The 11,745-nt window shown below is 45.3% G+C and overlaps 1 protein-coding gene across 2 annotated transcripts in view; it reads right to left on the minus strand.

Annotated features, from left to right (window-relative positions):
- LOC118210921 (semaphorin-3F-like) overlaps window positions 1-11,745 on the minus strand; it is a 77,158-nt gene that overhangs the window by 11,394 nt on the left and 54,019 nt on the right. Inside the window, exons 6-10 of one of the 2 annotated variants that reach the window (XM_035387429.1) lie at window positions 10,263-10,352; window positions 7,878-7,971; window positions 5,924-6,043; window positions 5,245-5,384; window positions 3,859-3,973 (exon numbers count right to left, since the gene is read on the minus strand). In XM_035387429.1, the coding sequence (XP_035243320.1) occupies window positions 3,859-3,973; window positions 5,245-5,384; window positions 5,924-6,043; window positions 7,878-7,971; window positions 10,263-10,352 (559 nt within the window). The remainder of the gene's footprint in view (window positions 1-3,858; window positions 3,974-5,244; window positions 5,385-5,923; window positions 6,044-7,877; window positions 7,972-10,262; window positions 10,353-11,745) is intronic. The other variant, XM_035387431.1, reaches the window with a different exon arrangement.

Genomic DNA, 11,745 nt, shown 5'->3' on the forward strand with positions numbered 1-11,745 from the left:
CATAAATGCAAATTGTTTTAGGTGGTGGTGCACAGATGAAGATAAAACAAGGTGGTGGTGCACAGATGAAGATAAAACAATAAAACAAGTGTTTCCCTTTTTAAAAAACTGGAGATGCATTTTCCTGGAATACTGCTGAGAAGTACAGACATAGGCAGCTTCATATTCCAACAGTAAGCAATTATCATAGAAGAAAATACCCACGGACAGGTGAAGAGGTCTAGAATCTATGGGGGATTCATTTCTGGTAAACAGGAGCTATCCAGCTCAGACCCAATGATAACTAGCTGGGTAGGCGGACAGCACGTGTTTCCAATATCCCACCTCCCCCTCTCCTTTCTGCCACCCTCAATTATCATCCCGGCCAGCTGGTAAGAGCCACTCGGGCTGGGCCCTCAGAGGCCACAACACTGGAACAGTCATGGGTCACTACAGACAGAGAAAGGGGAACTGTTGGTGTTATCAGGTAGAATATGACCCCACAGCCCAGACTCACTACTCCACCACTACTACGAGAACCAGAGACAGGGCCTATGTTACTCTCACTCTCGGTCATCTGAGGCAGTCCACAGCTCTAACAATATGACAAAATAACAGTAAAAATAATTATAAATCTCTGACTAGTGTGAGGAAGCATTTGGCATTCGGGGGCTCTCAACACTTGCAAGGTAATAAGCTCACTGAAAGAAGCCAGACTCAGAACCCACCCCCCCACCACCAGCTTTTGTACAGCAATAAAACCCACTCTGCACATTTTTCCTTTCCTGTGAAGAAAGAATTTATTTCTGCAGGAACTGTACACAATCCATCTCTCTTTCTTTCTCCTGGTAGATTCCGGAAAGAGCTAGAGTACCTCTGACTGCTGCCTGTCCAGACAGAGACAGGGACACTGCCTGAATCCTATCCTCTCATAACATGCCCCCAATCTCTCTCTCTCTCCCTCTCTCTCTCTTTCCCTCTCCCTCTCTCTCTCTCTCTTTCTCTCTCAGCAGTGACCTGTAAATGGAAAAAAAAGATGCATTTAATGACCTGCATTGGCCATTTATCCTTTGCCTCAATGGAAAAAGGGAAGCATGTGTTACTAATTTTGTCTGTGGTTCTCACTTGGTAAAATAAACTAGTCAAGCAATCACCACATTTATTTTCCTTCATGTGCTTAATTTATTCTTCTGGATATAATTTTGTAGAAGAATCACAGTGGATCATTTGTGGTGAAATGAGTTGAACACAGCTTTGGAAGTGGGCCCCCTGTTGTTTCAAAATGGAGCCCCCTGTTGTTTCAATATTGCCACAGTCCAGTTTTGTGCTATTTGAGTAGTGGAACTGAAACTCTCCAACTGTTTAAACTCCCCAGGTTTCCAACAATGCTTACGCAAAGGTACACGCACATAATATTACTGCAAGGACTCAACAGTTATTCTTAAAGTTTCATCACTTTTCTCAAAAAAAAAGAACCCCCCCCCTCCCTTCCCCCTTATTTTGGTGCACTGTGAAAACTAAGAATTTTATGGCTGCCCATTTTCTAATGGGCGAGGGCCATGCAGTCAGTCCGCTTTCATGCTTTCATTTCTTTAAAGTTAGGCCTGATGTGAGAGCCGGTACAGTGCAGGCTTTCACACGCAGTGGGGTCGCCCACGGCTGCCAGGTGCGGGTGAGCGGCAGCCCTGGCGCGGCAGGTTTACCTCTCCGCCTGGCGGTCATTAACAGCCATCCAGAGCTCACGCTAAACTGCAGCTTTACGGCTTTATTAGAGCGCTGAGAGCAAGCCACATTCGCAAATGTGCTCCAGCTTTCCAAAGCATCGCGTCACGAAACCGCCAACTTCGCCAGGGTAAACGAAGGCCCAATTAAAACCAGGGGAAAACGCTGACATTTTTATTACGGCAAGCTAAAACCACCTGCTCAGGCTCTGGAGCGCCAGTCTCCTGTGGTCTGACTCTTCAGCCAATGAACTGACACGGTGCTGTTTTACTCTTGTTGAGTACTAGTAGGTCCAGACAGCTTCAAGCTGACCGGAGACCCACAGTTCAATGCCACTTAAGGGGCTGCACTAAACAATGACCACCTAAACACAGGAATGTGTGATACAGTCTCAATCTTTGCAGAGTCAGCATTTCGGTTCAGTTGGAAAAATGAAATGTGGAGATGAACTTGAATAAACAAATGAAAGAATTGGGTGCAAGAAATGGAAGAAGAGATGAAAGACATTAGCAGTTTAGAACTAACCTGTGCAAATGACTGCAAGAAGCCATTGTGTCTACTTATATATATATATATGTTCATCATATATTCCTCATTGCACTTCCCTCACCACTTCTGTAATTCAAAATCAGTGATAGAAAAATGGAAGTCCCCCACTGCAGTATGGAGAATGTCGTACACAAAGATTTGGCAAGGACAACAAGACAGATATGAACTTGATAAAAATCGCCATCTGTTTGAGACAAGAGCCGGTGAAGAACATTTTTTCAACAAATCCTGTATTATAGCATGAAAACAAGCCTTCTGTGACAGACATCTTGAAAGAAGAGGACAAGCAACTATTTGTTTCTTCCTCCTTGCCATGGCTCCATGACTGGGGTCCACAAATGATGCATTTTCCAACTGGAATTGCATAAGTTATATTTTTCTAATAAAAACTTGCACAACTGAATATGTATTAATGAATAATAAAACATAGATAATAAGTATTGATTATAAATATTTCTGCAATGAGCTGTAATTTCACAAGCAGACACAGAAAATAGAATAGCGAAGGAGGTGCCCAGGGGGCAGTAGCGCACAGTAGTACCGGGGCAGTAAATTTCAAGAAGGGGAGGGGGTGTATTTAGAGAGGACAGGGCAGAGAAACTTGACCCCCCTGTTGATCAGCGATCTGTCCCATTCACTCACTCTACAGCTGATCTCCAAGTGGCAGCCGGCCAAAATAAACGTACTACTTTCAGAACTGCTGCTGGAAATCACATTTATGCACTCATTCAGTTATACACAGCAGAGAGGGAGATGGAGAGAGGAGGGGAAGAGGGAGGGACGTAGGGCTGGGCTGTAGAACAACAGAGGGGCGAGGTAGGTGTGGGGAAGTCAGAACTTAACACTGCCCAAGAGACCCACAATTTAGAGCATTATTTCCCATTACACCAAATTATTTTCACTGAAAGCCAGTTGACCTCTTAGCCCTGCACGCATCAACTAACAGACATGTTTTGCAGAAGGGAAGGGCAGATATATGTAAGTTGATACACAGAAAGAAAACTACAATTTCCTTGGAAATGCTTATTTTCTATAACTTTGTTATAAGTGCCCTTTTGGCTCATGAAAGCATGCCATGCAAAATGACCCGGGCAGTGGTTGCTATGGTTCCCAAGCTGCACTTCCATAAAGTTACCTAAGGGTGACACTCTCCTGCCAAGGCAAGTTGATGTACTTGATCTAGCTGACTTTGGGTAGCAGTACAGTATAGTGGCCAGGGGACTGGGATTGTACCAGAGGTTACAGGTTTAAATCACTGCAGTTGTACCCTTGAGTAGGGTAGTTGACTTGAATTCCTAACTCCATCCATCCATAAAAAATAGATAGTACACAAAAAATGTGAACTTTACACACAAGGTTTCGGCTAAGAATAAATAATGTAATGTAATGTTTCAGCAGGAATAGCAAAGGAGTCAGAATGGAGTGTAGCAGAGATCTAGTCTGACAGTGTGGGACTACATGACATCCTCAGCCATTTTATCTGTGATCACATTAAACCCCACCATTCTAGTATAGGTTTTTCTTCTGTCGTATATAGCACAGTTTTGACTGCAGACTGTAAGAGGACAATACTCTAATACTCTGTCGAGAGCATGGAATGACACTCACGGAGTTCGTCGAAGTGTGTCTCGATCCCGTCAGCCCCCGGGACGGAGCAGATGAGCCGGGCCTTCAGGAAGGTGCTCCACTTGTTCACCAGACAGCAGTGACCACCGTCGTCATTCTGTCAGGGAGAGGAGAGAGGCTGTTCAGAACCACACGCATGCACGCACGCACACACACTGACGTTGCGCTACACTCTGTTCTCATGTCAAACACACGGCGGTGGGAAAAGACACTGAAGCAGGCACAAAATGTCAGCTCAGCTTCGGAGAGACGAGATGCGGAACACACTGAGCCTATCCCATCTGCCGCCGCTACTGGCCACACTCCAACGCTATCTGCCGGGGTGATCAAAACCCCTCTAAAGAGGATTTATGGCCCCACTCCCCACTTTCTCTGAGACATATTTAACTATGACCAGGAAACTTGCTGCGAAGGACATTAGAAAATGGGAGAACACAGGAGAGGCATTTATCTATATTTGATACTGTATATATATCATTATATACTATTATATTATATAAATGTCCGCAGATTTGTTAACGCCCCGGTATTTTAAATCATACTTTGTGAAAAATTCTGTATTTAACATAATATATGTGCTTGACAGTAATGTATTTTTATTTAAATATCTACCGTGCATAAAATACCACAGGTTTTGAACAATCTATCTTTTCAGTGAGCTGAGCTAGTCAACGGCATGAATGTAAAAGTAGGATTTGCTGCTTCAGGCAAGCTAGGGACAGGGAGCATCTCTGTAGCCCAGACCCTGACATGCCGACTGCGACAAAAACAGAAATGATGGGGTTATTATATGGGTCACAGGCTGACCCACACCCAGTTAACCCGAAGGGAGGGAAGAGGCCGGGGAGGACAGGGGGACTGTGCAGTGTAAACTGGACCTGGTGAGATTAACTGCAGTCTATCTCTTTATCCACAGGCATAAATCATCCCCCTTTCATTTGTTGTTTTTCCTGATCCATTCATTTGTATTTCAGCGGGGAATGGGGGCAGCGCTTCATCAGGACATTTTGGTGAATCAACACCCCTCCCCTTCGAGGTGCAGGTCAGGGGGGGCTTGCTTTGGACTGCCGCCCAGTGCTTTCAGCTCCAGTATGGTCTGGGTTTCCGATCCGGGACAGGGTCAAAGGGCGGCAGGGTCACACTGGGGAGGGGGCAGTCCAAGTACCTTCTTCTATGAATTAACTGTTTGCTTGCAGATTCCAGCACACTGGTGTTAAACAAACTATAGCTCCACAACCAAGCATACCAGAAAGTACTTCCTGTCCATTTAACATTATTTCACATTGTTTGTACTCTGGACCAGTATTCAGGACCTGTTGCCTATTGGCTGTCAGGCAGCCTGGTTGGTTGACCAGTTGTATCACTAACCAGGCAGATCCGGCCGATACGAGACTGGGCTATGGGGCTCTGGCCCATCTCTGAAGACTTCTCCCGGAAGAAGAAGTAGAGCTTGTCATCGTTCCTCTCAGCACTATCAGGAATGAGGTGCACGTGGACAAATGAGGGGTCTGCAGGAGAGAGAGAGAGAGAGAGAGAGAGAGAGAGACAGAAATTAGAAAATACCGGTGAGAGTGGAGCTGGGTTTTGGGGATGAGAAAATTCTTAACTGCAAAGATAAACCTGTTTCATGTTCATCATTTATAGACACACACATTCACTTATTTCACAATGAAAAAACATTATCACAATCAGGTATCCTATATCTACTAAACTCAATAAACAGGCACATTTCTGCATCCATTTATGTTTCCATGTAGACTGAAGTACCAAATACATGACTAGATGCACAAAAGCCAGCACCCAGTAGGTGTTGCCCATGGCAATGACAAATCCTTTATGAACATAGCTGGAATATAGAAGTAAACAGGGCTGAAAGGCCCAGCTTGTTAATTTGCACCCAAACTGGTGCCAAATGGAAAATTCTAGCATGCGACACCCCATGCTAAACTCACAGAGGAAAAGTTTAAGTGGCACTAATTACAATGCATATGAGAGCTGGTTAGATGCCAGAATCTAGTGAAAAAATAAGACACAAGTGAACTGGTACCATTTAACCATCTGGAGTTATACTGGTCTGTCCTCATTGCCGTCTGCTTCCCTAGAGTCCGGAAAATCGCAGAATCTGTTCCCATGAAGTCAATGTAGACCCCAGCATACAGCTCACCATCTGTAACACAGTCATAATTTGGTTCTTAATTTTTATTTTCTATTAGTTCCATTATTCATATTTAGTCAAGTATTTTCTGAGTGTGTAAAAAAAGATATTCAGTACCTCTCAAGTATATAAAATTGATTTTAACTTGTGCCATTTCAAAAGTCATTTTCTTTATTTTTCTTTAGCTGTAGTCCTTGTCAGTGTGCAAAATATTTTATAGCAAAAAAGTTATTGGATCTGAATTGAAATGAGAGAGACAGAGATACAAACATGAAGTGCAATGACACAGTGAAGTACACAGAGAAAGACAGGAAGTCCAGAGGGACACACACAGAATGTAGAGAGGGACAATAATGTAACTGCAGAGAGATAAACAGTCTCCCTCGTGTACAGACCAAAGTAGTCATGCCATCATTGAAAGTACATGTGAGAAGAGACCCCGTCCCAAACAGATCCACCCCAAAGGTCATGGTGGCCCAAAGGCCAAAGGCACAGGTGGTGCTCTGTGCTTGGCTGGATGGAAGCGTTCATGGAGCGTTTGGCTCACTGAGGGGACACGATGTGTCCCAGAGACCAGGCCTTGTTAAGCAGTGGGGAAGACAGGGCAGGGATCCTCCAGCAGCTGTCAGGGGCCCGGCTGTGGGAGCAGGTGTCCCAGCATGCAGCTGGCAGCCACACGAAAGCTGGACAGGCTGGCAGATAGAGGTAGCGGTGGCGGTGTTTGCATAAGGAGGTGGGGGGTAGGTGGTGGAGATTGGAAAAGGAATGGATAAATAAGACAGGGCCTCTGTAAAGATTAAAGGGAGATTTATATGAATTCCCCAGCCTCTTTCTCTAAACACTAGCAGTGAGATCAGTTTTGGGAAGAGATAGAGAAACACAGGAAGCACTCAGAGTCCTGGTATTGAGGTTTTGGGTTTGGAAGTAGAATGTGTGATCCTTAATGGGACAGGGGCTCCAGTGCCCCCCCTATACATGTGCAGGCCCTCCCATCTCAGCACTGATCCCACCACAGAGGGGAGGTTAATCCGTGTGAAAATCACCCTCTGATTCTGCCTGGGTCAGCTGGAAGTGTGTGTTAATGTGGGAAAGCACAGCTGGCAGTTTACACTGGGATGTCTGTGTCATCCAGCAGCGATGAGATACAAGGATCCACTTACAACCGTGGCAACTGCTGCACGGTCTGATCTTGGGCAAACGGACCACCCTCAGAATGCCAGGAGGCCACTGTGAGAAAAGCTGCTTTTAGAGGTCAGTGTTTTCAACACTGTATTATTTATTTCTAGATTATATATATATATATCATCAGATCACATTAGTAACTACAACCACCACTGCTATTATTATTATTTGATGAACAAGAATGTCTAGAGAATTTAGTTGGCATTTTAAATTTCCAATACAACAGATGCTTTCCACTAATGTGCTACTGAACTATCCAAAAATGAAAAAATGAATTATTTTTATCTTTTGAATGTATCTTTTGAATGTGGCCTAAAGTGAGTACATTATAAAATATGATGAAAAAGTAGTCAGAATTACCAATCATTCCATAAAGGAATGTAACAAACACTCACCATTTTGTTCTGTGGGAAAGGTCTTGGAAAAGAGTGGCCAAGCTGTCTGTCCTGAGCCCAGTTGAAATGAAGTGCTTTAACGGGAGGGTTGCCCATTCATACTACTGTGAAATATGCCTGGACCATAAGAGACTAAAGAGATGGCAACAGAACCACACTGTCTGGCTAAATTGCTACCAGCTCTATGGGGATCTAAAATGAACCGTGTCATGATTAAATTCTGCATTCTCAGTTTAATGGAACATGTGACTCAGGCAGGTGGTACTTACTGATCAAAGCAGAGACGCTGTTCAGTTTGGGGTCATAGGAGCACTTCCCTTTCCCAGAATCCACTCTGCCTGGCTCCAGGTGGAATATGTATTCCTGGAAAGGGGAAACAGCATGTGAGACTTACCATCAATAATGCTGTTGACCACATTAGGGCTATAGCAATGATCCCTGTTCTGCAGGGAGCATTAAGCGGGTGCACTATGCTTCTATTTCCTTCTCATGTTGAAGAAACCCTGATGGATGGCACAAGATGAAGAGAGTGCCTCAACACCCATAATCCTTTGCATTGAGGATGTCCTGACTTTGTTAAACATGTGGAAAAAAACCCAGAAGTGTTTCATTCGAAACTATCTTTCATCCAAACATCCTCCACTTCTCCCTTGACCAATGGCCCTCATTTGCTGACATATGTAATCCACCAAAGAGCTGAAGAATGGGTCTGAGGCCTGATTGCCTGATGTCCGTAGAACGCCACCCTGCAGTAGATTGGCAGGTATTTGGACCAGCTATGTGATAATGTTCCCCGCTGCCTCGCCGTGAACTAGAACCACTCGAAACTAAAAATCTCCCATTATCTCAGAGGGAGGAGGGGAGATGGAAAGGGAGACATCACTGTCTCACTCTATCATCACCCACTTCACAAAGGAGAGCAGCTAGCCAGAGTCCTTTCAGCTGTCTTTTCTCAGTGCCTAATTCTAACTCAGCCACACCCTTAATTAAAATCAACTGCAGTGTGTTTACATGAAAAACTGAAGATGTTCGCATCTCCCTTTGCATGCTAGATGTCAATGTACATTCAAGCAAATAATATAAACTAATATTAAGCAAGTCATGCGACTATATTTGCCAAAAACGTATTTCATCAATTTTCCATTGCCACGTTCCTCCAGGGGAAACACAACATATTGCGCATGTACAACAGGACACTGCGCTGAAGACGAAGGCCAACAAGGGGTTACTTTTTCTTTTTCTGCCCAGAATGGCAGAAGACCTCAAACATCCAAGTAATGCAGGGCTACGTGGGTCTATTATTTCCATTGGTTTAACAGATGAACATGAAGCCTGGTGTTTGCCTTGGACCAACAGAGCTGTGGTGGGAGCAGGTCAAACTGAGCATGTGAGAGGGAGGGAGGGAGGGGGAAAGAGAGAAAGAGAGAGAGAGAGAGTGAGAGAGAGGGGGGAGGGAGAGAGAGGGGGGGGAGGGGAAGAGAGAGAAAGGGGGGAGGGAGACAGAGAGAGAGTGGGGAGGGAGGGAGAGAGGGGGGGAGGGGAAGAGAGAGAAAGGGGGAGGGAGACAGAGAGAGAGTGAGAGAGAGTGGGGAAGGAGGGAGGGAGGGAGACAGAGAGAGAGAGAGATAGAGTGAGTGGTTAGTGAGCATTCCTGAGAGTTGGTTGGGAGAGAGCTGGGTGAGGTGGGGGTGGGTGGGATGGTGGGATAGCAGAGTATGAGTGGCAGTGCTCACATGCATGTTTTTTAGAGCAGCCTCTCACATCCTGAGTCACTTCTCAGGCATGTGAGAAGGCCTCTGTACTCCCGACTTCTAGTACCAGCCACAAAAAATGAATACAGACCAAGACTATCTCACCCCCATCCCCATGACAAAGCATGCAGCACAAACGGCTTCATGGCTAAAAGGCTCAAGTGGAGATTGCCGGCCGGAGCAGAGATAAGCAACATGGCACAGTTGTACCACTTTGATGAGTGGAGCAATCTGACAGGTGGGCAGGTTTGCCCCGTAAACCTCACTGACTCAGGGTGACCCTTCACATCTGCTCTGAGTGACAGCCCATGCCACACCCCTCAGCCATGAAAAATTGGAACATTTCTGACAACAGCAGCAGCCTACATGCAGAAGTCTGGATGCCGAGGGCAAGCAACATTCCCTCTACAATGGCTTTCAAACAGCCTTCTTCCTGCAAGAAGAGAACCATGGTAGAGAGAGAGAAACAGAAGGAGAGAGTGCAAAAGGATGCCCAAGGTGGTCAAAAAATAAAGATGGCAAAAAATGCAAAAGTGAAAAAGAGAAGAGAATAAACGAACATTCATAAAATGAAAGAAGAAAATGGACAGGGACTAGAGAAGCTGCATGCTTAGCTGAGATAAACAGGCGACTTCACTAGATTCCCATTACAGGGGGCTGCTGGGCCCCCTCCCAGGATGACAGAAATGTCAACGTGAGATAAAATGAGCAAAAATAAATTTCTTTAAAAAATGAGGTGTTAGGTGGCAGAGGCATGCACCCCCCCGCACAGAGAGAGAGCGTGCTGGCCCTGGCCCACAGTGGGTTCAGCACCCCGAACCCCTGCCCATTCTGGGCGGGGCTCGGGGGCGGACAGGCCCGCCCAGGCTTGCGATGGGCGCCTGACCCATACCCACGTCCCACCTGCGCTCCCATTGGATCGGCCGTGTCGCCAAGGTCCGCGGCTCTGCTGGCCCTCCCTCCGGACGGTGCCGTCTGCAGGTGCAACGGGGCCTAAAAACAGAACACACCACACGCTGGGGGTTATCACCTCCTCCATATGCACAATGACTGGGCCCGGCATGGGAAACTTGCCATGGGACTGACCCGGAGCCCGCCCACCGTGACACCAGCCGCCAAGGGCCGTGACTGGCCGACCTCTCTCCCACCGAGAGAAAACGCCAACCATGACACTTCTGTCACAACAGCAGAATACAAGAATGTTAGACCTCCGCCTAATATATCAACAATTCAGGAACGAAGACTGAATAAATGAATGCACATCCAGAGATAAATGAATGCACATCCAGAGATAATAGTTAATGTGATCACTTGGGAAGTTAGAGCAAAAACCTGTGGAACATGAACATGGAGACTGAAGACTAACTCACAATTGAACAAATTGATTATACCCTTTCGCCTCCATCATCTTGTGTATGCTTGTGACAATTGTTTTATATTTTATTAACTCGAGCTGCCATTTAGTTCACCAGTCATTGTTTTAATAGCATAGTTCCAGCTTGGCTTGAATTTGTTCCCCAAATGTACAAGATAATTATCTGGCACCACGCTCTGGAATAACTCACCTGCTCAAACTCACTCCACCCCTACATTACTAAGAGGCAACTTAAAGACGTTTTCATAAAACTTTCAAACTAAACTTTCAAAGTTATAGTTCCACCAAACTGGGACAGCCTTGCAGCTTCCCTTCAATAACAAAACAGGTAAAGTAATTGGACATTTACAGTAAATGCTGGATTAAGCAGCTAGAAATGAAGGGCAGTGAACTCTTCCTTCTGTCAAGGGAAACACAGATCGGCAGTGTTTCCTTACATTGATGGTCCTTGTAGTAGAGAAATACAATGAAAAGATACCATGAAACTATGATACTGCGCTGGAAAATAGTGGAAGGAACACATGAACATTCAAATTGAAAACACCCTGATTCATTCCAAAAATCTGCAGTGAACACCTCTACTCAACACAGCCTCACTGGCTGCTTTCTGCCTCACGTAGGAAAGTGAGCCTGCTAAAAGCCTGCTGATATACAGTTAAACTATCCAGTGTACAGGGAACAAAGATATGAGTGATATCTATTGGTGTACAGGAAGCTATGCTGACAAAACAGGCAGCTTGGAATGTGTGTGAGTGTGTGCGTACATGTGAGTGATGATATGCATATGTGTGCATACAATGTGCAAAGATTTACTGTATGTGCAATCATGTGTGTGTGCATGTTTTTGTGTGTGGACACAGACTTATGTGTGATGATGTGAAAACTCAATAAGCAGCAGCTTCAGACCTGGTTTCCTGCCTGGAAATGCAGTGTGTTCAGGGTGCAAAATTCCACGATGTTTGACTTTGTTTCCAGGACAGTTAAGAGGATGCTTGTTTCCAGGACAACTAA

This window comes from Anguilla anguilla, chromosome 13 (assembly GCF_013347855.1).
Source record: "Anguilla anguilla isolate fAngAng1 chromosome 13, fAngAng1.pri, whole genome shotgun sequence".
NCBI classification, from domain to species: Eukaryota; Metazoa; Chordata; class Actinopteri; order Anguilliformes; family Anguillidae; genus Anguilla; species Anguilla anguilla.